Source organism: Nipponia nippon, unplaced genomic scaffold, assembly GCF_047370975.1.
Source record: "Nipponia nippon isolate SJK-2023a ecotype South Korea unplaced genomic scaffold, ASM4737097v1 scaffold_7, whole genome shotgun sequence".
NCBI lineage: Eukaryota > Metazoa > Chordata > Aves > Pelecaniformes > Threskiornithidae > Nipponia > Nipponia nippon.
In genome coordinates this window covers 365588-392617 of record NW_028262391.1, presented here as the reverse complement: position 1 = coordinate 392617, position 27030 = coordinate 365588, and the positions used below count along the sequence as shown (strand labels likewise).

At 40.8% G+C, this 27030-nt stretch overlaps 1 protein-coding gene across 13 annotated transcripts in view; it reads left to right on the top strand.

Annotated features, from left to right (window-relative positions):
* Positions 1–27030, top strand: part of ATP11B (ATPase phospholipid transporting 11B (putative)) — an 81236-nt gene that overhangs the window by 44605 nt on the left and 9601 nt on the right. The window contains exons 26-32 of one of the 13 annotated variants that reach the window (XR_015700497.1): positions 3438–3503; positions 3789–3892; positions 4555–4720; positions 8664–8749; positions 16435–16568; positions 21320–21397; positions 21516–25774. Coding sequence is in view for 9 of the 13 variants with exons in the window: in XM_087739611.1 (XP_087595737.1) it covers positions 3438–3503; positions 3789–3892; positions 4555–4720; positions 16435–16653 (555 nt within the window). In the remaining 4 variants the exon portion in view is untranslated. The other 12 variants (XR_015700496.1, XR_015700498.1, XR_015700499.1 and 9 more) reach the window with 12 other exon arrangements.

Below are 27030 nucleotides of genomic sequence, written 5' to 3'. Positions count from 1 at the left end.
TTGTTTTGAAAAATCCTCTTGTGTCAGAAAAAACTTAAGATTTTTATTTTTTTTTTAAATTTTTATGAACTACATAATTACCAAAGATGCTTTGCCAATATTCGTGTGTGCTCTCAAGAGTAACATTTCTTAGTGTGGAAACTGCAAGACATGTTGTCAGAAAGCGTGTGTTCTTGAGGAACGTATCTTTCAAGATAATAAATGTATAATGGTTGTCTTAAACTTTGTTTTATTTTGTATACTGTCTTTGTCAAAATCATATGTCATAAATTCAGTAAATGAGAATTTATATTCATTCATTCAAAACTCATTTTGAGGTGGACTTAATTGCAGTGTCAAACAATGGCTTCTCTTTAGTATCTGTTATAAAATTAGGCTTAAATCTGAAAGTTGCCAAACGTCTTAAAGCTTCTTCTGAAAATGTATTATTTTAATTACTCAGAATTTTTAAAAATTAAGTGGTGCAAGCTGCTTTTAAATTACACTTTGTATTCAATAAATAGGACAATAACTTAATGAAATCATCAAATACTAATTTGACACTTTCTATTTTAAAGATGTTAAAGTTAACAGAAAAAATCATATACAAAGAACTCTAAAGCTTGGATGAAACCCGTGCAAGTCTGCTTCCTCGTTTCCCCAGTTCTGAGTTGGTTAACCCAATTTCAAACAATTAGATACTGATTTTTCTCTATAAAACTGTTATGGGCAGCGATGCAAAAATACCTTTGCTTCTCTCGTTATGCCATTCTTAACTACCGACATGAAATGCTTGCTGATTCTTGTGTAGTGCTTGGTAGAGGTGCAAGTTACGGCACAAGGTACAACCATGGCGTCACGCTGTGTTCGCAGCGGTCGCCTGGTGATAGGGAGTGGGCACGAGCTCAGGAAGTGTAGCCAAAAAAGGGATTTCCATTTAATGATGGCCAGACAATGGCCAGAATTGTCTTGAGTGACTAAAATCGGAGAGCGTGCCAACGGGTGGTTAGCAGCCCTGCAGAGGAAGGAGCAGTAACAGGGCAGTGGTGCAGCTAGCTGGAGTACTTGTTTCATCCTGAGATGTTTGATAACAACATTAAAATAGTTGTCTTTAGACTGAAATGTCTCTTACAGCTGAGGTACGAGTGTGTCCTCTCGGCATTTGTTACAAGCCGTGTGACTTTGAAGTTCATGTGAATTGGTAAAGGACCTTCAGTACTCTTCTAATGACGTAATTTTACACCATGAATCAGTGCATTTCTGCGCATCTGTCTTAGTTGCCAAAGCAAGCACCTCACTTCAAAATTGCTTAGTAAATGTCCGCAAGGCAGCAACAGATGTTTCTTCATTGTGCTTAGTAACAAATGTTTAGTTTGGGGAACAGATTATATTCCATAAGTCTAGACCAGTCTGTTAATGTAGACTTTATGGAGAAGGTTCTTTTAATGGTTTCTTGTATAAATTAACCTCAAGATTTTTTAAATATACGTAGTGAATGAGCATACTGGAAAGAAAGCTTTCAGATGCCCTTTGGCTTCTCATGTTTTCTGTGATGTGTCTTAAAAAAAAAAAAAAAGTCTTAGAGTTTATTGGGAGTTACTCTCTACCTCTCTGTGTTTGCTAAAAGATGGTTAGTGGAACAGGTAGAACTGTGTGTTGCAGTGAAATATCTACGGTGCGTAAAGTATGTTGCAAATTCAACGTGTGCCTGGAAAAGCCAAAGTTAAGGGCAAGAGAAGCGCGTGTACTGCTGAAGTGCTTTCTCGTGAGAGGTCTTCGAGAAGCCATCGCCTTGTGTGAATGTGTGATGCTGGGTGCTGTTGGTGCAAGGCCTCACGTTTTCATTCCCAGTTCTCAGTTTGAAGCAAAGCAGAATAGAAGAGATGGTAAACAATTTGTTATCGCTGGTGGTGTGTTAGGCTTACCTCGACACATTGTGCAACGACTTGATCTTCTAGTTCTTTTTTCTCCCCCCTTTTTCATGCTGTGCATGTCGTCAGATATTGAAACCTAACAGGCAAATGGTAAGAGTTGAGAAGAGGAGGAGATACAAAATATTGTATCTGTTACTTCGCAGGATTAAAGGATGCAGCATCCACAGTGTAAATGTGTTCAAAAATAAAATGGTGGCAAGAACCTCTTCAGGTTTTGCATTGTAGCTCTGTGACCATTGAGAGCAGTGTTAGCAAAGACACTTTCTTTCACGGGTCCCTCAGGAGCAGTAGTCTAATTTTACTTCAAGATTATTATTGCAGCAGTTAATGGCAAGCGTGTTGCTTGTTTAAACATTACTATTGGTGTGAAAAGTAAATAGAAGGCTTCAAAAGACGTGTTTTAATGAAGATCTTTAAAATTATCAGTAAATCCAGACTCATGGCTGCCTCGGTTTTGTACCTTGTGTAAAGATGAGGAGAGCAGTCTTGAGATTTATCATTAGACTGTTGGGATTTTTTTTGTCAGAGCTCTGCAACAAGGACTACAACTGTGCGAATCCCAGTTTCGTGCCTCTGTGCTGTACTAACAAATCAACTCTAGGATGACTTCTGATTGCCTGTCCGCATGTGGTACCTTTCTCCTTGCTTGCTTAGTTTGCTACCGGTAAATACCAAGTTGAGGGATTGGTCATCATTCAGTATGTCAGTGGCAAAAATAGCTATGAAACAGCAATGTCCACAGTTTCAGCACCCAGGCCACTTACAAGAGCCGAGCAGTTGGACCTGTTGTAGAACGGCAGCGTGTGTCTGAGTAGCATGTGTGTAGATAGATTACAAACTCGGCATCCCTGCTTGGTTGTCAGAGTTGAGATTTTGTTGTTGTAGAACTTGTTCAGAGTTTCCATAGTTTAATTTACATGGACAAGAGAATACAAAAGCAAGAGATGCAGTGTTTTAGAATTGAAGCTTAATTTTGTGTTTATTAGCCTTGAAACAAAGTGTCTTTTCCTTAGAATTTTCTTCGAAAAATACAATGGCACCATTATTTTTGAATTGTGCTTGGGGTAAAAAGTGAACTTTCAGGTGATGCTGCATGTTGAAAATGATCTGGAAATGTTTCAACTCGGTGTTTTACGTTAAAGTGAATACCTTCCACCCAACATTTGCTTTCTATTGGATGCTTGTCCTTAGTTGATCAAATTAGTATCTTCATTTTCCTATCATTTCATGTTACTGTTTTGGACTTTCTTCATATTTCACGTAGCCTTCATGGTGATTTGTTTTGAACCAAAAAGGAAGGTGACTTGTAGATTGTTAATTTTGCTCTTATCATAAGCTGTATTTTTTTCTAGTAGTTTGTGTTGTACCCTTCTTGCTTTTTCGCAATATTAGTTGTTACAAGCTTATGTCCACAGACTTGTTTCATTAGTATAGATGACTTGAGAAGAATCTAACTTAGGGTGAATGCTCTTAACTGTTTTGTTTTTTTTTTCTTCCATGATTTTTGCCTTGCCATTTTCTTAGATGTTTGGAAACTGGACATTTGGTACTTTGGTCTTCACCGTTATGGTTATAACTGTTACAATGAAGGTATGATGATATACTAATTACCCTCTGTGTTTGGTTATATAGGCAAATATGTAAAAGAGCAATAATGTAAAATTCATTCAGAAGTTATGCAGAAGTAATTGATTCTTGAGGATTCCAGATGAATTATTTTTCAGTGTTGGTTAAAATTTTTCCTTGTAGTTTTTGCGTGTTACAACAATATTTAGCGTTTGAGCTGGAAGTTCCTAAGTATGTTCAGACCAGTATTTATCATTTTCTGTGAAGTGGGGGGAAAAAGGAAGTTCATTGACGTTATCTTTGTTTTAGATGGCACTAGAAACTCACTTCTGGACGTGGATAAACCATTTTGTTACTTGGGGATCCATTGTATTTTATTTCCTGTTCTCCTTGTTTTATGGGGGAATTATCTGGTGAGTGATTTTGTTGTTGTTGTTGTTCCCCCCCTCTCTCCTTTCTATAGCACATATGATTGTTAAAGCTATGAAGAAACACTGAAGTATTATGTTCTACCATGTTGCTCTGAATTTTGTGACAGGTGTCAGAAAATAAATTTTTAACCTTAGAGCAGCCACTCACTTTTGGTGATTCTTTTAGAAATTTGGGCAATGCTCTTAAGCTGTCCTGTGCTCGAGGACAGAAATTACTTCTCTCTGACAGCTTGTGACTATGAAGGCGTTTTTGTTTTTAAAAAGTAGGTAGGTTCCCAAAGGTGCTATGTAATAGGTAAATGTTTACAACAGAACTGAAGATGCTGGGGTTTGAGTCAGTAAAGTGATGTATTTTCGCTATTTGGGGGTCTTGGAGGGATAGGATGGCGATCGATTTCCTGCAATGCAATTTAAAACTAAACGAGAACATTTCCTCCCAAAGTTCGGTACCCTCCTTCCCCAGAGTTTCTTTCCAGGTCAGTTCCAACAGATTGCTAGACTTCTTCATGGACACCGCACTTGTAACTCTGCATCCTGAGAGACTTGCTGCTTGATGTAAAATAAGATACACGTGAGCCTGCCTGTGCTGTACTTTTGTTTCTAGAAGTTCCTTTTAGTAATTGCCACTTCTTTTAACTTTTCAGGCCATTTTTACATACCCAGGACATGTACTTTGTATTTGTTCAACTGTTGTCAAGTGGTTCTGCTTGGTTTGCCATAATCCTCATAGTAGTTGCTTGTTTGTTTCTTGATGTTGTGAAGAAAGTGCTGTACAGACATCTACAACCAACAAGTACTGAAAAAGCTCAGGTAATGTTATGCTTTTGTATCCAACTTGATCAATAGTTAAAAGAACACATTTGTTAACATCTGTCTTGTAAACTAATTACTTTCCGGTGATATTTAATTACCCTCTTACACTGCTGTCATGTTTAATGTGTAAAAGTGTTCTCATTTCAAAAGGTAATTGATAATTTAAAATTATGAAAATGAGGACACCGTTTTACAAGGAAATAACATTTATGTTTAAGTAGTTGATATTAGCAATATTAGAATTATTTATACAGGGGTCACTCAGTCTTTTGCATCTCAGCTTGCAACTGTATGAGAGGATCATGCTACGCATTTTTGTACTGCATTAAAGATGGTAACTTATTCTCATTTTTGTCTAGGTATTAGAAGCTCTCTCTTCAACTGTAATTGGCGCTGAATAGTTCTTAAAATGTGATGAAAACAATAATTTTAAAAATTACTTTAGTAGGACTTGTTTTAATTAGTATTTCTTAAATCTTGATCATATCATATGCCATGTATTTGATTGTTGATTATGTAATTAAAGATAATTACCCATGTGGTATTTTCATAAATTCATAGAAGAGGTTTAAGGATATGCTGTGATAATAGAATCTCCCTTTTGCCTGACGCAGGTTACAAAAACTTCTTGAAATCGTTCTGTTGAAATTAGGCTGTCTTTAGGTAAATCTCATCTATGTTTGAGTGTTTTCTTCTTTTTAGTGACAGTTATGGAGAGGTCATCCTGACCCATTGTTCTAATAGTTACTGCCTCTGGTTTCAGTTTTCAGCATTTTAACTTTTTATACTTTTTCTGCTAAACTGAAAAGTCTTCTATTAAAAAATTTTTGGTTTATTCACAGTTAGGTTTGTGATCAAGCTAATTTTCTCACTGATAAGTAGACTGGACTTGCATCCCTTGTCAAAAAGGTTATTTTTCCAGTCTTTTAATCATTATGGTATTTCTCCTGTAATCTTCACCATTCCTTAACCTCGTCTTGAATTTTGGATTTCACCAGTGGACACACTATTCCAGCACAGCATACGTCGGTGCCAAGTATGGAAATAGTGAATCCCCCAGCTGTATTCAGTTTACAAAATAATATACATCAATAACCTGTTATCTTCTGCATCATTTTCTCATCTGCAAGCGATTATGTTGGTTTCTTCCAGGTCATTGATGAGAAGTCAAATAGCGTAGGGCCAAAAAAAAAAAAAAAAGAGTGAAAGTGAATGAAGAATCCAGTTGACAAAGATATCCCGTATACAGTTATGTTCTGAAACCCGTTAGCAGTTTTTAGTCTGTCTGTGTGCCATACTGATTTTGTGGTGTCCTAGTTGCTTAATTCAAATTACACTGACCTACGTGCCATACAGAACTCTTAACCGCATTACATCAGTACTGTTACCTTATGCATCTAACCTTGTCGTTTCTTTGATGTAAGTACATGCTGATTTACTTGAACTATATTACCCTTCTAATTTGTGTGTTAAAAAACCCCTGTGAGACATTCTCTTAATTTGCCTAGGATCAACATCATGCAGACAAACCTATTGCCAGCCAGAATATCCCTTTAGTCCCTTTTCAAAACTGGAATATTAGCTGCTTTTTCTAGTCTTGGAATTTAGTAGCTAAAAGCCAGGTAAATAACCACGAGCTTTCAGAAAACTGTTCAGCTAGATCTGATAAGACTCTTGATTGCATGTTACTGCACTTTTTGGATTAAAGAGTCTTGAGAAGAAATTCTGTAGGTAATGATAGTTACTTATCTTTTATTTTTCCCTTCAAAAACTAGTGGCAATATTTATTGAGCACTTCCCTTTCCTTCCTTCCTGTGCATCAGCTGTTTCTCTTTGGCAGTGTATCGGTATGGTGGTTGAGGTTTCTCGTGTTCCTAAAGTTCTTGAATTAAAAATCAAAAAGCCCACATCTTTTTTCCCCAGCCTTATCCGTATACTTGCTGCTTTCTCTTGCTTTCTGAATCAATTCTAAAGAATTTCCAGGCTCAGTTTGCTTCCATTGCAGTTGTGTTGTTGAGAACACAGTTGGACTTCTTATTCTTAAGAAAGAATCTTGATGAATGCCGAACAGCTTGATCTGTAGCTATGAGGACTTTGCTTTGTGCATCTCTTAGTCATCTTTTTTTTTTTTCCTCCTTACTCCCATTCTACTTTGCCATTTGACAGTGTCAGCTTTAGGGTCTATGTTTACCAAAATACTGTCTTTTTCTGAAAACACTTAATGCCTGATATTGCAAAGTTGAGGTATCTAAAATCTGACTTGACCAGAAGTGCTTCAGCAGCCATTCAGTGGTTTCTCTGTGTGTGTCTGATAATGAAATCATAGTTAAAAAAGTATTTGCGAAAAGAAGGCATCTGTTTGTTGCTTTCTTGAGGTTTAATTCGTTGAAATTTTCCCACTCCTACTTCTAACGGGACAATCAGCCCCACTGAACTTCATCGGCTGTTCTTGTAGTGAGGAAGGAGACATACGTGAACAGATAACCAGCTCAGCACATTTCTTGTCAACAAGTGACAGAATGCTTCTTTCATGACTATACCTCAAGAGATTTGTTTAAAATTTCTAGTAAATATTTTTCTTTCCGTTTCAAAGCAGAGGAGAGGACTCTGACTTTCAGATAGAATGAGCTTGGAGAATATCTTTGTCCTAAAAGCTGAGGAATTTTCTGTGGACGTCATTCAAAGAACAAATATGGAACTTTGTATATTGCCCTTTTAAGTGCAGTTTTTATAGTGTAGGTGCACCCTCTGTATAACTGAATATTTTTAATTATTCATTTTTAATTGTAGGACTAAGTATATTTGCATATTGAGGGAAAGAAAAAGTTTAGTTTACAGTTACTAAGTTTTTATCGGGGCAAGATAAATTGTTACATGAACCAGTCACTAATTTTTTCAGTCACAGCTATTTAAGTTATTTGTTTCTGTCCTCCATCATTTAAATTCTAAAATATTCCAAGGAGCAGTGAGCAAAACACAGGTTTCCCGGCTGAAAATGCTTGCCCCTATTGTTTTAATCTTTCAGAAACTAAGAGCACACTGGTTGTGCAAGTTACCCAGTTAGTGATCTGAATTCACTGTATCTGTCGGCGTCTGCCTTACTCTACTGAGTATGTAAGCAACTTGGGTTTATATCTTTTTATTTAGTATAAGGTCACAGTGTCAACAGCCAAGCTGTCTCTCATCAGTTGGATGTTACATGTAACTAATTTATTCATAAGAGAGCAAAGAAATTTAACTGGTATGAGAGAGAAACACTTGAGAAATTCTGGTAAAGATAAACTTTTAAATGTAAATATTGTTCTGTGTCACAACAACAAGAAGAATCTGTCTTTTCCATTTTGGGAAGTCAGTATAGTAAAACTTCGCCAGGCAAGCATGAGTTGACTTTTATAGAGGGATGAGTTTGATTAACTCTACCGTCCTTAATGCACTTAGGGTGTAATTTTTTTTTTTCCTGTGTTCCAAGTTTTTTTGCTGGCCTTAAATATAGTAAGATGGATTTTCTTTGACTTCGATCTGTTGCCCTGAAGTAGCTTCTGGCTAATTTCTGACTATAAGTCTGTTACAGAAACACATAGGAGGAAGTGAACAGTAAGGTAAATCTGAATCAAAAGCTAAATCTTCAGGTAAATATAAATCACAGCACTGTTGAGGGCAGAAGGTAATACTGAATAAAGATGACTGGTAAAGCATAGATGTAAAAGTGTATAGGCCTTTTTTCTCAGTATGAAAGCTAAGGTCCACTCAAGAACGGTCCTACCAAAAAATAACTGGCTGTGATGATCCCAGGAGCTGTCCTGCAGGTACCAGGCTTGTGTTCTGTATATGATGTGTATTCCACTTAAATAACAATGTCTTGTCCTGTGTCTTTCTCTTAGAAAATTGCTGCTGCTACTTACTGACATGTATGTTCCATCCCTTCTCTGTCCAATTGTAGATGTACTCCAACAGAGTTGCTTTAAGTGACGAGTTCATCGCACTGCAGCCATTGTCCAGGGCAAGGAATCAGCTGAGCAAAATTAGGTAGAGTAGGAGGGACAGTTCCTCATCAACTCTTATGCATGCTGGAGGTGAACTAACCAGTGTCGAGAGAGATGGGAAGAGGCATGAATATTAGTGGGTTGAGAGAGCAATACCTGTAGTGCAGATACATTCAGTTTGGTTATTTCTTGGCTTTGCTCTGTGTTTTTGAGCCAAATGCTTCTCCTAAGTAGCATGTGTTGGACGTGCTTTTTTTAGGAAAAAACATCCCTAGCATGATGCTCAACTTTCAGAATACAGATCTAGCTCTTCTTGCATCCATTTTTAAATAATCACAGTTTCTAGCATGGTTATAATGCTTTTAATTTTTTATGATCAAAATTAACAGTGCTTTTTGCATGTTGGATAATTTCAGCTTCATAAGGCCGTGACGGGAAGGTCCATGTATTTCAGGCAGCAATTTCTTGCCAGTTGTTTGCCCATTTTAATTTGCTTTCACTTGTGTTGAAAGGGCAGAAAATGTTTTAAGTTCGGGTGCGTACATACACTTGTGCGGCTAAGGCTTCTTGTGTTTGTTTTGTGCATCTATAAAGTGAGTGTTGTTTGTTTTCAATGTGTATGGATACGTATTCCTAAAGGCATTTGGCTACTAAGTCCTAGAAAATTATTCCAAAAAAGATCAAAGCGTACATGTGTCTGTGTAGGTGAACCATTGTGATTCTGAAACCCTTCAAATGCACTGGGTTCAGTACCTGCAATGCTATCAAATGCTGATGCTCATTTGTAAGACTAAAACATTCATATGCATAAAAAATGTCTCAACCTGTTTGATGTTTTATCCCACCCTTATCTACTTCTATATTCTATAGCAAGAATTAATGCAAAGAACTGAGTCCTTTTAAATATTTTTTTTAAGGTGACTGTGTTGTTTAAAAACACGCAAATAGGTGCTGGAAGAACCAACCAACCTATGTGCTTGGGGCCTAGTTGCTCTTTGTTTACCTGAGGGCAAGTAGGAGACTGAAGCTGACACTGTAAACGATTAGCAGAGAATTTTTAGTGGTTAATTGAAAGAGATGGTCCAAGTCCTTGGAAAGGGGGGGGGGGAGAGCAAAGCTTTGTATTTCCTCTGAGAGTGTGCTATACCTTTGCAAGGCAAAACTAGAAGTGGCTATTGTGTTCAGCTGTTAGTTGTCCCACTGAAACATAGCAGCTTAGATTTCCAAACACCGCAGGGAGGTAGTGGTGGGTTTGGTTTGCTTTAAATTCAGCGTGTACCAGCTTTGAAACAGGCAAACTGCAGTATACCTCTTGAATTTTAGTAAACTTAGCAACATACTGGGGAGATTCCTCTGCAAAAGCTTTTACAAGTTAGCTTTTCAAATTCTTGGTTTATCAGTGTCATGTAAGTAAGTTACCTTTTTAAAACTTTGGATAAATATATTTCCAGTAAACCTCTGTTTTCTCACTGAATTATTAAAGTGAATTACGTGGTGCATCATATCTGCACCAAAGATAACGAGATTATAACAATTACAAGAGATTATATATTTATAACGAGATTCTGTTACACTTCCCAAAACTAAACACGTTTTAAGGGTTATGCAACTGGATGGTGAAAGAAAAACAAAGCTGTCTAGGAAGGCAGCACTGTAGTTATTAAAATACTAAAAGCAGGAGAATGCTTGCTAACTTGAGGGGATTTTCTTCATATTACACTTGGGGAAGGGGTTGAAAAAAATGGGAAACTTGTTTTTTCTGTAAGTAACAAATGATTATGCAAATCCAGTTCTCTTGTGTGTCAGGAGTTTTACATTTGAGTGTCTAATAGGAAGGTACAGAAGCACCGAGTGCCTTATAGCGTGCGGTTGAAGTTGTGAAGTGCAGCAAGAAAGAAACACGGATTTGGGTTTCTCCAGTTCTTTATTTGTAGTCTTTGGACAAAGTTCAGAAGCTATCCTGTGGATCCTTACGCAAAATAGTACAAAGGAAAATCAGTTAACAGATGGAAACTACTCACCTCACCATACTAAATAAAAACTAATTTGGAGCGAAGACCAGGGGTTAGTTTCTGTGGTGTCCAGGGCACCTGTTTTCCAAAAGCAAGGAAAAGAGTAGGAACACGAAGCACACCAGCCGTGAGCAGCGAATTCTGCCACACCTCCTTTGGCCGTGCCCGCCCGGAGGTTGCGTCCTTTGTGGCTGCAGAGTGCCTGTAGATTGATGAACAGGCTTTGGCCGTTTTTTCTTGTTTGTTAAATATATAATAAAAACCTCGAAAGGAGTATAGCAGCAGGTTAAACTGAGTTATGCCGCCTTCTGCAAATGGGCTTACTGTCCTGTTGATATACAAAGGAGAATACCTTTATGAATGCAAATGAAAAGACAAGTATAAGGTTGTTATCAATTTTATCTCTATAGGCTTCACAGTGTGCAAAAAATGTTCACGTTCATATTAAGTACATTTATAATGTACAGTTAAGAGCTTTGAGGGGGGTCTTCTAAGTGTCCCTGGGATTCCTGTAAGTTAAATGCCGTCTTGCGTGCGCCTGTTAAACTTTTGCCTCTGAACTTCACCGTCGCTTCTGTAACTTGGGGTGAAGAGGAGATGGGGCAGCGCAGGTCAGGTGCAGGCTTTGCCTTCAACTGGAGACTGAGCGAGTGCTGCTGCTTGCCTCTGTAGCTGTCTCTCCTGTTCTGGGGACATCTGGAATAGGGTACTAACTGGGCCCCGCTGCATCTCGTTTCAGTTTTCCCTTTGTAAACAAAGTTTTGTGTGTGTATGTGTCTGTGTATATATGTATGTATACATGTCTCCGTGCTTTATAAGAACTGTCAGAAATCTTAAGCCACATGTGAGAAGTGTTGCTCGGACAGATGTTTTAATTCTACTTGCTGATGGGATTAACTGCGTTTGTAGAGTTTTTACCTTTGGACAGTGTGTTACGACTGTACGCAATACTATGTAAAACACAAAAAAAGGTTTTTATTTACAGGGAAGGCTGCCAGTGCGTAACGTTGTATCTGGGACTCTCACACTGTAGCGTTTGCCTTAGCACAGCCGAGACCCTGTTCTTGCCCCGTCTGCAGGCCCACGGGTCTGTCGTTGCCTTGTTCTCCCTTCATCTCCGTACAGATCTGCTTTCTTGGCTGTCTCCAGAACCCCAGGCTTCTGGCCCTGGCTTTACAGCCTTCATGACTTGTCTGTATTTTTTCCTCTAGTTACTGTTTCATAGGATTCCCCTTCTAATAGCTTTCGTATCTGACCCAGCCCAGCCGTGTAGAAGTCGAGCAGACAGGGTTCTGTTCCTTTTACAGCATATGTTTTCTGTAAGGAACGTATGATTTCCAGAAAGACTATTCAAGTGCAAACGTGCATTCGCGCTAGCGAAGTATACCAGAACATCTTAATATGCTAAACTTTGAACAAGGGTAATCCCTTCCTTTACAGTTTCGTATATTGTGTTAGCCCAGTGTAGTGCTGATCTGTTAGCTAATCCCTAGAATCTATCACAGGAAGAGGGCATAAAGGAGAGAAGAATAGAATATTTCATATTCATCTTCAGTCACAAAAGTGCACGTATTTACTTACCTGAAGATATGTCTGATGACTTTGCAATAATGAAATGATTTGGCATTTGTAGGTGTATTTGACTCAAAGAGATGAAGAGTAGAAAAACTAGAAAAATGTTGAAAACGTAAGTGCCAGTGAAGTTGTTAGATGTCAACATTCTTATATTTTCTTTTAAAATTTTAAATCTAATTGTTTGGGATTTTGCTATACAATATATTAAGGGTTAAAGAAAGCGAGCTTTACAGTAGGGAGCAAGTTTTAACTTAATTGTGGAACAGTAATAACCATCTCAGATTTTCTGACATGTCCATGTGGCATCAGACACGTTGGCAGCTAGGACCTGGGCTCAGGAGAATACGCTGTGGTGCTCTTAACTTGATGTACAGGATTAAATACATTTCCTGTTCAACAAAGTCCTAACTGTATATTTCAGTGTGATTAAATGTTTAGTTGAAATGTCTGTCTTGTGGCATATAGAATACCCTTTAATAAGACAAACAAACTGAAATGGCCCTTTCTATGAGAGGGGGGAAAACAAATAAAACGCCAAAATTTTAAACCAAAATCTGAAATTTGAAATAGATTTCAAATTTGTTGGGTTTTCCCCTTTTGTGGTCTATGGTGCACAAAAAGACTGAACACTTCTAATACTTGTGCACTGATAAACCGTGTTTGATCCACCGATTAACTTGAAAAAATTGCCTCTCTACTTTGTAAATATGCCTTGTTCTATCAAGAACAGACCTGTAAAATGAAAGTTCATATAAAAATGGTAACTGTTTTAAAGCAATGCAAGCATGGTGCTTTATAAGATTTGTTGCTTTTCTGTCCTTCTAGATGGAAGAAGATAAGGGTTCAGTCAGCTCAGCATGTGACTTTGCTGAAAGCAGGCACAGAGGGGAGGACAATAGGCAACTGCTAGATCCATCTAGCCTACCCGACAGTTCTTACGTTCACTAGGTAGTACTCCCGCTCTACCCTAATGTGTGTGTATATATATATATATATATTTTTTTTTTTTATATATCATATATAGACAGTCATGGAGCCATCTCCAAAATATCCATATTTTTGGTATCTACAAGAAAATTTGCATCATAGTATGTGGGTTTCATTTTTCCATATCAAGCTGAATCATTCTTTAATTCTGCACTACAATTGCTTTTTGATTTATTACATGAAATGATTTAATTATTATATAAAGTACTATGTTTATCGTGATCCCGGATCTTACCTTATGAATATACTTTACTTTATTTGCAGCCCAGATATGAATAATATCAGATATTTCTCTCTACTTATTAATTTTTTTTAAAGCGTTGTCTCTCCTGCCTTTTGTTTCCTGAGGGTTTGTTTCAGGTCTTCAGAGACCATTGTGCTCTACTGCCTTACCATGCCAGGTTTACTTTGATATAAAACTATGATCCTAATCGTCTGCCACAGAGAGAAAAGTGAGAAAAGGGACTCTTTAGTATAATATAAGTATCTTCCTTCCAGGTAGCGGATATAAATATAAAAATCCATATTCGCCAGGCAGTGATACGCAATATATCTACACATAAATTTGAATTTATTTTTATGTTGTCCTTAATGCTCTCCTAGTATTACTTTACACTTAACTGAGGGTTTGATAAAACATAAATGTTGTTTCCAGGCTTATGTAAGGTCACGTTTGCTGTTTTTTAAAAAAGGGTAATATTAACTTTTCCATAAATTGTGGTTCAAGCGTGATCCTAGCTTTTTGTGAGTATCTAACTTGAGAAGAACAAAGGAGATTCTAGTGAAGAAGAGATACCAGCCCTCCAGAGTCCAGAGCTGAGGGTTCAGTCCTTAGAAGCTAGTTTGGGTTACTCTTGGTTCCTCTTTCTGCCAGTCTTTGAATAATATCTAGGACTGATGGCTCTCAGGTCAGCAGATTCTAGGGGGGAAAAAAAAAAAAAGTCTGGTCCCTCGGGTCCTACATGCAACCACTGTAACATGACCTCCTGCAGTAACTTTAAAGGTGTTACTTGGTCTGCTTCAATATAATGGATGAACTCTTTGAAATCCGAAGTGTAGGAACGTTGAGTTTGTTTTGTATCGCTGTGAACACAGCGGTGAAGATCACCGCGTACGTAGCGGGGAGCTTGCTTTCTGACCTCCTAATAGGAGCTCCTTCTGCTCTGTGTAATTTCTTGCCTGATAGGCTGTGCGCGCAGTATGAAGTGGCTGCCAAGGTCGTGTTTGCTAGTACTGCAGTGCTGCGAATTGTGCTGTTCCTAATGACGGTATCGTCTGTGACAGTACCATTGTGACTAGATGTGATGGTCATCAGTAAGGGCATTCAGGGACTCAAGCTGTGTTGAGATGTGTTTTGGTTTGGTTTTGTTTTAATCAAAACCCCTTTTAGACCTGTCAGTTGCAATGCTTCTGCTCCTGTCTCTCAGGTATTTACAGAAGTTCATTGTCATAGTAAATGCTCATTTTTTGTCCAGAAGACCTCCCAAATGCGTGCGAGTTAGTCAGAAGTGTGTGTTCTGCCTGCACTCGTTCACAGCCTCCAAAGTGCAGCAACTGAACCGAGGGTTTCAGTTTGTACTGCTTTCTGGAAGTTCACGCAGCTGTTAACTGACAATCCTGCGAGCATCCCGTTAAGCGGTGTGACGGGGAGATCTGGAGGGACCACGGAGAATGCGGAACAGAGCTGAGGAAGGGGCAGGCATGGGATAAGATGCATGGAAACGCCTGTTCTGCCTGCATGCTCCCTCCTTGTCCTACCAGTTGGGATTTTTCTTTTGGATTTCCAGATGCCTCTTGTTTCTGTTAGCTGCCTCCTCGCTGTAGTACAGGAATTGCTCTGTTACGAAGCTGTAATCTGTCAAGTTGCCTGTTTTGGGGGATTAGGAAGGAATGTGTCCACTTGTAGTAAACCATTGCCATAGGAAACTCCAAGGTTCTTTGCTTTCCTTGCAGTGCTGGGCAAGTGTGGGTGGCATGAAAGAAATCGGGGTTGGAAACCAAAGTCTTTAGACAACAGTCAGCGACCTTTGGTCTCATGGTGAAAAGTCGGGGGGAAGCTCTTAAGTGAGTTGTGTCCTATCGTAGACTAAGATGCCTCCTCCCAGATTTCTTCAGTCACTGGTGTCTGAGTGTGAGGTGAGGATAATGGATGCTTAAATTTAGCCTGTGTGTTTGGCGTTTGCTTGACAGGATGCTCTCGTGCAGGGTTTCAAATTAAATGAAAAAGCATCCACACACTCCACACTTCTCTTTCCTTTTGGAAAGGATACCAAAGTCAGGTTTGGGTGGTCTCTCTCCAGCAGTACTAGATTTCAGTTAGATTTCAGTTATGCTGTGGTTGACAAGTGTGCAAAAACAATATAGAGGAGCACGCTGATAGATGGCACTTAACTTAAACCCATACATCTCTGTATGACTACTTCCATTTTGTTTGGGTCTTTTTCTCACCTACAAAGAATGAACAGTAGAAAGTTTATTATGCTAATGTTGAATTATTCTTCGTGCTGGCACGAACGTGGCCAAACCTTTCTAACATCAGCCTTGTTTGCATTTAGATAAAAGATATTCACAGAATCAGGAATGTGCTTTTGTTCCTTACCAAGCCAAGGGTAGCTATGGTAGTGATATAATGTAAATTATTATAGGAAGCTGCATTCTACACTTCTTGAGGAAAAATTATTACTTGTGGTCAGGTTGCTGCATTGTATTCTGCAGCCCTGGTCTGAAGCTTTCTCTTGACAGATTTCCCTTAAAATAGGGCAGACCTGCAGCTTGTATAAATTGTTGTACCTCCACTGAGGTTAATCAGGGCATCACAGCTCAAACTGCATGACGCTCTGCTCCAGAGATCCATTGTAGCTGTAATGCAGAGAATTGTTAACCCGTTTCCAACATTAAGTAGAGATGGTGCTAAACGGTTTCCATACGCTCACCGGGGCTGCATTCAGACCTTAGGAAGATCAAATTTTAGTGTATATAGACCTTAGGAAGGGAAATGGTAGTGTTATTCATCATTGTAGTTCTCCTATAAAATTGAAAAATATTCAACACTCCAACTTTAAGAAAACCTGCTTTTCCTAAGTATTTTCTGATAACATCTTCATTGCTAGAATGTGTGAGCACTGATTTTTCTTTTTTTATTTCTTCCTTCCAGCTTACTGAGGCAGGTTCAGGTATCAACTGCTTGGACTCCGTGTGCTGCTTCTCAGATGGGGAAACAGCATGCACATCTGTTAGAAGAATGCTGGAACGACTAATGGGAAGATGCAGTCCAACCCGGGTCAACAGGTGTGGCATTTCTCTCAATAGCCTTTGCTGCAGACGATTCTCCTATAAACTGGAACCTGATGAGCCTGCAGCGATAGATGTCTAGCAAACCAGCTGCAGGTTTTGCTTATCTAAGTAGGAAATGCAACTCTTTACTGTACTTTTTTCATCCTAAAAGATTAGTTTCTTCTTTCTTTTTGAGTGCTTTCTTTTGGGATAGGGAGGGGGGAAAACAGTTTTCGAAAGATTTCTGTTAAAACGTTTAGTTTGGCTTACTACAAGTTCTTGTGTTGTATCTATCGTAATTTCTCTTGATTTGTACATTCCTCTCTTTAGAAAACCAAGCCTTGCTGCTGTTTTTGTTCTCCTTTTTATGATTATTTTTTTGCCTTCACGAATCAGGAGTTGTTTGTAAAGTCGAAAGACTTTTCCCTTTGGTTCTTGATGTACAACCTCCAAATATTTACCTTGGAGCTTGCGTTACTCCTGAAGATCTACACAAGGCTCGCATTCCCCCCCTAACATATAACTTCATTGTTAGAAGGAGAGTCTTTAAATCTTTCAGCCATTGATTGATATGAAGATGAAATATTTTTGTAGTATAACTTTTATAATCTATTTCTAAAATCAGAGTAATTGACAGAACAGAGCCTTCAGGTTCTAAGAATTTTAAACGTTTTTTCAGTTCTAGAAGGTATATTGTCAAAATCACGTGTGCCGTTCCAAAGTATGTGCTAAATAAATCTTCTTCCTTCACAAACCACGTGTGAAACAAACCTCGGTGGGATAAAAGCACGTTTAGAGTAATCAAATCTGTTTAAGGAGCAATGCTGCTGTTGCAGTCAGCATAACTGGGAGAAAAACTCTTACTAAATCTGCTAATGTGCCATCTCCCCATTTCCAAATAAAGAGGGATAGCTAACAAACATGGAAATATTTGGGGGTAAAAATAAAAATAGTCTTTTGTACATCGTAATCTCTCGGTCCCTGAATGATATCATGGTCCTTCATCGGTCAAAAGGCAAACCTGAAAAAGGTGCACTTCACGCATTTTCAAGGAAACTCATTTTGTATTTGAACAACTCTGTCTCTTTTGGTTAAAGATCGTGATATCCTTCACTCAGTATAAAATCTTGTGTGGGTAATTTTCACTGACAAGCTTTGTCAGTTCTGATTCTGCCTTTAGGTATTGACTTGGTATGTGGTACCTCTCTGTTCTGAACCTTGTGTTGAACACGGTGTCTGTGGTTTCAGTCAGTTTCTCTCTTCTGGCTTGCTTATGAAATTTATTCAACGTTTCTACAAATCTAGGGTATGATTATGCAAAATGTTTCATTCCATATGAAAAATGAACTGTTATGATTAAGTAAATTTTAAATTCAAACTCTTGCTGTATAGAAAGCGGGCATGATGTATAAAATAAACAATTTAATAGAATTTTTAATCTACAAGGTGAGCATTTAATTGGTCTAAAAATCAACATGTTGGTAGCAGTTTCTCTAAGTTTTTGGGGGTCTTTCCCACTTCTCTGTAAAACTGTGCTTTCCAAATGAGGAACTTCTCATGCTACTTTTTTTCATTTATTGTTATCTAATTAGGGCAGATTTTTAGTTAACATTTGCCTTAGTAACGTGTAGTCTTATAAGGTAGGTATTCTGTGTTTTGTTTTCTGCAATGCATTTACATTTTTACAATTTCCTCTTTTTTCACTCAATTTTTCTTTCTTTAAGAACTTACAAATATTTATGGAAGATAACTCATATTTGACAGAATATTAAAGGCTTTTTGAAGACTCCTTTTTCTCAGGTTTCTTGTCTGCTTACCTCATGTAATTTTCAGACAAAGTTCCATCGAGCTGAGTAATTCTAGAGTTGTTAGAACACGAAGTTAGTATTATGTGTCGTGAATGTGCCAAACGATCTTGGTGCTACGCTAAGGGCTTGGAGTTTTGTAGTTTTTGCTTCTGCCTCTGGTTGAAATTACTCTGAACCATCTTCTAGTTTCACTTAAATTTATGTACAGTACAATTAGAAAAGACTTTTTTTTAAATTTCCGTCTTATTTGCTTTCTTCAATGACTTCAGTTCCTTCCAGTCAGCATTGGTACTTAAAATCTAGTCTAAAAGTCAAGGTTCTAAGCCTGTTTCTTCCCCTGTGCTTTCCTGGCAATATGTCAAAGTCTTTGTTTATTTTTTAATGTACTGATCGCTTAAATCACATGAGGCAGGTGAAAGTTGTGAAATGCGGAAGGTATAGTTAAGAAATTTATTTGGTGATTTAAAAATGCTTGTAAAACTGTTTAACCTTTGTTCACGAGCTGGAGCTGCTTTGATTTTTACCTAAAGCTTGTTTCTTCAGCAGATTGCGCAGTCCCAAACAGGATGGCCTTTTGCATGCTTGTGCTTTATAAAACAGCTTCTTATTCAACCAGGAGGTAGCTGCAAATTATTTTTGTTGAATGAAGCGATGCTTATAAATACGTTGTCTGTGAGAGTGCCGTAGAATGAAGAGCACTATTCTAAATAACATTGCTGTAGCTAGCTTGTGTTGTATTCTGTGCTCCTGATATTCTGTCAAATACGATATTCTGTCAAATACGGTAACTGAACATGAAATCAAACACGGTATCAAATTTTGATAGAAACTTTGATGAATCAAAGTTGTACAAATGCTTGGAGCAGCGGGTCACAGGAATATAGTCTTTTGTACTTAATTTACTGCTTGTAAAATGTATTTGAGAAGTATTTTCTATAGCTTCCTTCACCAGTTAAAATATAAAATGTGTGTTGTGGTATGATAAAACGCATTTTTGTCTGTCTGTTCCATTAAATTGTCTTGTCTGTCAACTTGTCAGTCACTAAAATATTAAGAATGCTGGATCACATACAGTCTTGTGCAGTAGGATTCATTACCGAATTGTTCAGATCTCCCATTCGTGGTACTCGTGTCAAGGCATCGCATGTAAAAGTTCTAAAGAAACAGCAGATTTCTGACAGAGGCAAATTTGGAGGATCAGTTCGTTATATTTTGATTTCCTGCCTTCCAACCTTCTGGTTTTCAGCTTTTCACATACTATAATATTGTTCAACCAAGAACAGTATTTCTTCCTAAGGAGTAATCTGTCCTTAAGAGAAAGACATTGCGAGATCCCATCTGACTCAAAAGCTGTGACATGTTAGGCAGTTTTCCTGATGACTTAAATTTTAACTTAAATTTAACAGTAGGGGATGAAATAGATTCATGGCTGTAGATAAGTTTTGCCTGCCCGTAACTTGGGCCAGCATGGATGTTTGACTAGAACGCCGGTACACCGGGTTGCCATGGCTGGCTGTGCACACCACAAGGCGGGACTAGAATGACCTCAGGCTGGACCAAATTGGGGCGTTCACAGTGCCTCGACTTACACGCGCAGCGTTCAGATCTTCCTTGAGGCACGACATTAAAACTTTAGTCGTAAAACTGGCATATAAACCTCTGGTCATTTTAGTTCATAGTGATGAACGTATCTGTAGCTGTGAGTAAACTTTGCCAGAAAGGTAAACAGAATTGTTGATTCCGTAGCTGGCATGACTAAGTGCAGTATATTTTCAAAGCTTTGAATGAATTGCAGGTGCCTACATGAAATTAATAGATTAGCCTTTTAAAGAGTTACATTTGCCTAATCTCATAACACTTTTAACTTTTGCTTTCATAGACTTTTCTCCTCACCTCTAGATTGTCAGTTCCCAGTCAGCCAAACTTTTCTTTTATTGTTACTTTAGATCATGGAGTTCATCGGATCCCTTCTATGCCAACGACAGAAGCATCTTGACTCTCTCCACAATGGACTCACCCACTTGTTAACAGGGACATGTGTAAATGCCTTGTGGAAGCCATGGGGTGCTCACAGACCTGTAGCAGGCGCTGAAGCGAGTTCAGTGCTGCATCCCTGCCCTAGAAAAGACTAGCAGGACTTCTCAAAACGAGCCGTGGCTCGTCTTGTGGGCTAGCATAAGTCACCTGGACAGTAATTGCTTCTAATATTTTTTTTCTAATTATATCCACAAATTGCTATATAATTTTTATTTGTAAGGAACGCTTTTACTTCTGACCATTTAATCTTTTTTTGTTGCCATACGAGCAGATTGGAATCCTGCATTTGATACTTGAGACCTCACTGTAGCACAGCGGCAAAATCTTTCTCCTCCCAAATCCGAGTGATGCAATAGAACTGAATTTGCACAATGAAACTTTTAAAAATGGCGTTTTTCATGATGACCCTTCACTTTAAACATGCGCGTTAATTTTGAGCTGTCTCTTACAGACGCTGTCTTAGCAGTTTACAAATCAACTTTGTTATTCCCATGGCTGGTTACTATATTCTATAAGCAATCAGTTTAGTAATTTTTGAGAGTTAAATCCAATTCAGATATTTATGCCGGTGTATGAATGGCAATGTATTAGTCATGGCTGTGAAAAACACTTTTACAAATCAATAATTTGGAATAATAAGGGATATAACAGTTCACTCTTCTCTTACAGTATAATTCAGAAGCCAGTCATCTTTTGTTATGCCCTGTGTGTCTTGTTAACAGTTCTTGATCTTGACATGGAAAAATGTGTAAGAATTGGTGGCTTGTGCAGAAGTCTCACTAGCATAATTTTTTTGGAACTATTAATCCTTTTAAAGTTGGGGAATTTTTGCATGTTGTATTCTTTTTCATGTATTTATATTTGGTCACGTTGTATTTTGAAGATACAATTAATTAATTAATTATCTTCCTATATCTGAAGGATCTGAGACATTGATGGCAATGTTTTGATGCCTAAGTATGCCAATAAAAACAGATTGCGCAGATGGAGCTTTGAATGGTACGTCTTGCAGGTGCGTCTCCTGTCCCAGTATAAACGTGTCCGCACGTTTGGGGCTGGGTAGCAGCATTTGCCTGTTCATTTGGCTCGGCTGACTGAACCTGTTGGTTGTCTTTAGATGCGGGAGGTAAAACGGAGGTGCTGCTACCAGGGACGGCCGTAGACATTGCCTTAGGTACGGCAGGTTTTATGGCTGGAGGCTGGTAAAAATGCTGCTGCTTTGGGCCCTTGTTTGGGAATCCAGTTGGAAGCCAGTCTCTGACACGGGAGTCCCATCAGTAACTGGAAGAATTTTCCTGTCAGACAGCTGAGGATGTAAAGCTGCATATTAAAATTATCTCTGGTGGAATAAACTGTAAATCGAATACGGACTGTAAGTAGCACCGACGAGAACTTCTTCAACAAAGATGTGGTTAAGCGTAGGATTTGGGCAAAACCAGTATTAGCTGCTTTCACCCTGCCTGCACAAGTTTCCACTGTTGGCTTAAGTGCTGTCTCCCAAGCAAATGACACGGCAAATACTTTTTATTTCATAATTCAGGCAGGCACATCTTACCCTCCTGCTATGGCACCTCGGCGGGGCCTGGGCTGCTGCCAGAGGAGTGTATCCCTCTTGCTACGGTCATCCCAGGTCCTCCCGAGCTCAGCGAGGGAGGAGGAGGAGGTGTTCAGGAGGTCCAGCTGCCCTTGTATCAAATGCTTCGGCTGTTCCTTACCAGAAACAGCTCTGCCGTTCGTTATCCTTGTTCATGACTTTGCCCGGTATTATTTCGGTTCTCCTTTGGAACTTTATTTTTGCATTGATGACTGGAAGCTTCACTAAACTGAAGGCCGCAGAGACTGCAGGATTTTCAAGATCTCGTTGTTCGAGGCAATGTTTGTGTAGTAAAGAAATTGTCATTGCAGCCTCGTTTGGAAACTCGTAGTGACGTGAACACGCAGTACCTGAGGTTTTTGTCCCACTGGCATAGATGAAGACCAGTTCGCAAAGCGATTAAGAAGCTCTAAAAAGGAATTATGAAAACAGAAGAAGCAAAACCAAAATATAGCAAATTTTCCTTTTAAATAAGTGTTTAATTCGGTGTTCATAGTTCATATCTGTGTCATGCCTTCAAATGCGTAAGGGCAGCGAAGCTTAAGCTTGAAAATGTCAGTGGCCCGCTAGATCCCCCATCGAGTGTCGGGCGGGTTAGGAGCCCCCGCAGGGAGCCTGGCGCGAGCACGGCGCGTCTGACCGCGCGGTCCGGAGCCCGCTTCCCGGGCGGAGGCGCGGTTCGGTGGGGGTCCTCTCTCCAGCCCCCAGGGAACTTCTCCAGATAGGCGGTAGCAACAGAATACACTTGGATTTCACATACACCCCCCCCCCCCATACATATATACTTTCTTTGTGTATCATACATATAATATTAAATCTGGTTTTAAAATAATGTTTTTCTTCTTAGTAGTTTCTCATTCTAAGAGTCTTCATGCTGCCATGGATATCTAGGGAAAAAAAGAGGTTTTTTGAAATATTCTGATCAGATATCTGCTGTTCAGCTGCATCTTTTATGTCGAAGCCCCAGTGTTCCCCTGTTCAGAAGTCTGTGTTTGTGGCTGTCAGCCCTGCCGTTCCCGTCCCGCGGGCAGTCTGCGGCGGTGTCACCTCCCCGCCTGTGGTGCGCGGTCCTGTACCGACGTCTCTGCCGGCCGGTGCTGCGGCGCAGAGGCTGTGGCATACAGCCCCGCTCCAAGCATTGAGACGGGCTCAGCTCTGTACGTGTGTGTATTTTGGCCTTTACCACACAAATACGTTAATGACATTTGCACAAAAGAACAACAGTAGTCCTGTATTTGAAGAATAATTTACGTTCATTATGTGTTTCTTCAAAACCTTCCATCTCCTCTTCTCCCTTTTCCCCTGCTTTCCCCTTTCCCAGTGTCTGTAAGGTTACCGAAGAAACATGCATTTAAACAGTTCAGGAAGAACTTAAGAATCCGTCTGTCTGCCAAGGTATATTTTTCTATTTGCAGTAAAGCTAAATCAGTAATTTCTCATGTAGTAAGAACGTAGAATTGGTTTGCATAAGACCAGATTTTTTGGTCTGGCAGGTATTTTGGAGGGAAGAAGTGACTGTGTTTTTGTACTGATGTCGCAAATCTTTTAAAATTGCTTCTATTGAAGGAAGAAAGGTTTTGTGCATTTCTTTGGCAGCTCAAGTGTGTGAAACCATTCACTGCGCGTGGGGTTCAGTGCGAATCCTTCACGAAGGAGGGTGAACAGAACGCGGCCGAGTCGGTGTGGCGCCAGCCCTCCTCTCCGCTGCGGGGTGCGGAGGGGTGAGGGAGAGTTCGCCACAGAGAGGAAACGTTTCAGAACTGCCTCTCCGCCGTGCGGTCCCCGAGGTACGGCGAAACGCCGACAGACGCCCCGAGCTAAAAGCGGGAGCGGCGTACGGGCGCTTTGCTACGCAGCCTCTCTGCAGAAGCACCTTCTCCGTAGCCGCCGTCAGGGCAGGACCGAGTTCTCGGCAAATTCTAGTTCTTGTTCTGGGAAAAACGGCCTCGGGTTTTGTTACTTAGAAAAATGTCGTTTTAGGTGCCAGACTTGGGCTTTTTAAAGGGTGCAGTGGAAAAGATTAAGTGGGAAGATGCTCTGAATTGTTTCACAAACTAAAATGTAAATATTCTGCCTAAAATATTCTGTATGTTTCGTAAGGTGGGGAGGGGGAACGAAATGCAAAGGAAGGAATGCTGAACACTCTGGCTTTACGTTTTCAGAATGATTTCTTGTTTTCTAGTGCAAAAGATGATTTGAGAAAAGATTATGCAATGTAGGATGCCTATTAGGCAACTGTAATTTCTTACTGGAAACCTTTGGTAACGCTTTCAAACACAGGTTTTTTTATGACAGTATAACTTCTATATTGGAAAAATCTCATTTTTTTCCTAGTGTTAGAAATGTCTCAAAGCTGTCGTCTACATTATTTTTAATAGTTTTGTCTGATACTTCTGTACTTCTAAATATTAGTGATTTTGGTGAAATTCAGTGTTCAAAAGTGCCCGGTCATAGTGTGCTTCTGAAGCGCTTACCTCGAGCCCCCCTCCTCCCGGGCGCAGGGTACCCAGCGCCCCTGGCGCCGGCCTGGGGGAGCCGCGCCTGGAGCCGGGCGCAGCCCTCGCCGAGGACTGGTTTTAGCCTTTTTTCTGTCCTGGATTCTTTCCCAGCTAGGCTTTCTTCTTTGCAGGCCTGGGGTTTTTCTGTGAACGTGTTTACTGTTGGTTGTTTTGTATGTTCTTTGCTTCCGTTGTTTGCTTCCAGCGGCAGGGTTTGTCTGGTTCCTGCTCCCTGTCGGAACGGCTCGCTTTGTACCAGGAGGAGGAAGGAGGGGATGCTCGTGGCTCTCTCGGCTCTTGCCGTCAGTCGTCTTAGAAGCGCATTTGCCTCGGTATTTGCAAGGCTTCTGCTTTCCATAGATTTTTTTTCCTGCTTGTAGAGGCATCAGAAATGACTCAACGGAGAGCCCTCGCATGCTGCCCAGGCCTCGGTGGCTTTCCTTGAGAGGAAAGTTCTCATCGCTTGGAAGTATTCACCGTGCTCTAGCTCTTGCCGCGCTCTGGTGTTGTGTTGCCACCAGTACAGACAATTGTCGTCGCTGTAGATAGGACTTGTTTGTTGTTTCCAGTTTGTATAAATGCACAGACGCGACCAAAAGCGGAGGGGCGGCGGGCTGAAGACCCCTCTGTGTACGGTGAAGGGGAGAGCCCTGCGCTGTGCTGCGGCGCGGAGCAGGGCTTGTCTGAGGGAGGCCCCTGCTGCGCCGGGGTTCGCCCTCGGTGGGGGTACAGGAAGTTATTTCATACAGCAGTGGGTTCTCAACCGCGTTACGTTTTGGCAGTGGGATAAGAGACAATCCATGGGGCGTGTAGTTTAGAAAGGGGAAAAACGGTTAAAAAGGAGACCGACTCTCAGGTAAAAATAAGGTATCATTTTTGCAGCGAAGACTGTATTTTCACAAGGCCTGGTTATGGTCCCATGAGAGATTTCAGGTCCCAGGCATCCAAAAATAACAAATATCTGCTCTGTTTTTTCACTGAAGTGTGACCAAGTTCTGCTGCTTTTCTGAAGAAAAAAACTCGAACGCTATACTCTCTGCAAGAAGTACCTTTTTAAAGATGTTGATCCTTAACTTCAGGCAAGTAAGGGGCATTGACAACTGGAAACCGTAGCAATAATTAGTACCCAGAATTCCGGACCTCGGACACTGTGGCTGCCGCGTGTTATTTTTGATTCTCTGCCAGCGAGTCGGTGTGCTTGCTTCTTGTACAGCTGGGGCAGTAGCAGTTGTTTTAGAAATGGTTTATGAAAATTATATTTATTAAATAAAACTTCCAGTTCCAGCTGAGTCATTGTTTTAATTATGTAAACGTTAGAGAAGAGCAGGGCCTGCTGCTCCGCGGGCCTGGACGGAGCCGTCGCGCCGTGCCCAGCACCGTGCAGCCACCAGCTGGAGAGGGCCAAGGGCGAGGCGGAGCGGCCCCCGCCTCCCTCGCTCTCACGCATACGCACGCTCACACGCACGCTCCCACGCACGCTCCCATGCACACTCACACGCTCTTTTGCACACACTCTCACGTGCATTCGTGCACACACACGCATGCTCTCACGCACGCACTCACACGAACTCTCTCACGTGCTTACACGCACTCACACAGACACACACACACATGCATTCTCTCGCACGCACTCTCACAAACTCTCAGACGCACTCAGCCACACACACTCATTCTCACGCTCCTTGCACGCGCTCTCATGGGCACTCACACTCTCACACACGTCTCACTCTCCCACGCTCTCATGAGCTCTCTCTCACACGCTCTCACACGCTTACGCATTCACGCACCCATGCACGCACACGCTCACACATGCTCTCCGCACTCTCGCACACACTCACGCACTTACACTTTCGCACACACTCACGCACTCTCACTCGCACTCACAAACTCTCTCACACACACACGCTCTCAGACACGCACACGTGTGCAAGGCGGGGGGTGCCCCCGGCCGCTCCTGCTGGGCAGGGCGCTGCCACGGGCCGCGCATCGCGAGCGATTCCCACCCAGGCTTCGGTCCCGTCTCTGCACCAGCAAACGCCGTCAGTCACCGGGCAGCCGCCTGTTCCTGATCCGAGGTACAGGGTTGTCATTCCCACCCCTGCCTGTTGGCCCGGGAGCTCTTCAGGGGCGGAGGGCTTGACGTTTTGTGCTCCGGAGACGTAGAATTGAGTTTAGAAGGGAACCCGCTGTAACTTCACGTAAACCAGCCACCGTAGGGTTGGGCAGCTTTCCTTAGCCTCCGGAAGCGGGCAGCCGCCGCCCGTGCCGTTTCCATGCCCAGGGTGCAGGCGGCTCTGCGAACTGGCATGCGTGGTTACGCGTGCAGCTACTCCTACCCGCTGGCACTGAAAGCCTCAGCGCGGTACTGCACGGCCAGGGCCCGTTTCTGCCAGCGAAGATGACCGGCAGACAGCATTTGATCTAGTTCGTGGTGGGGTCTACCCTTTGGGAGCTCAGAGGCCTGAACGGCACCATGCCTTTAAAAACCAGACGTAGTCAGCGTACCATACCCAAAAGCTACAGAGACTTCTGGCAACATT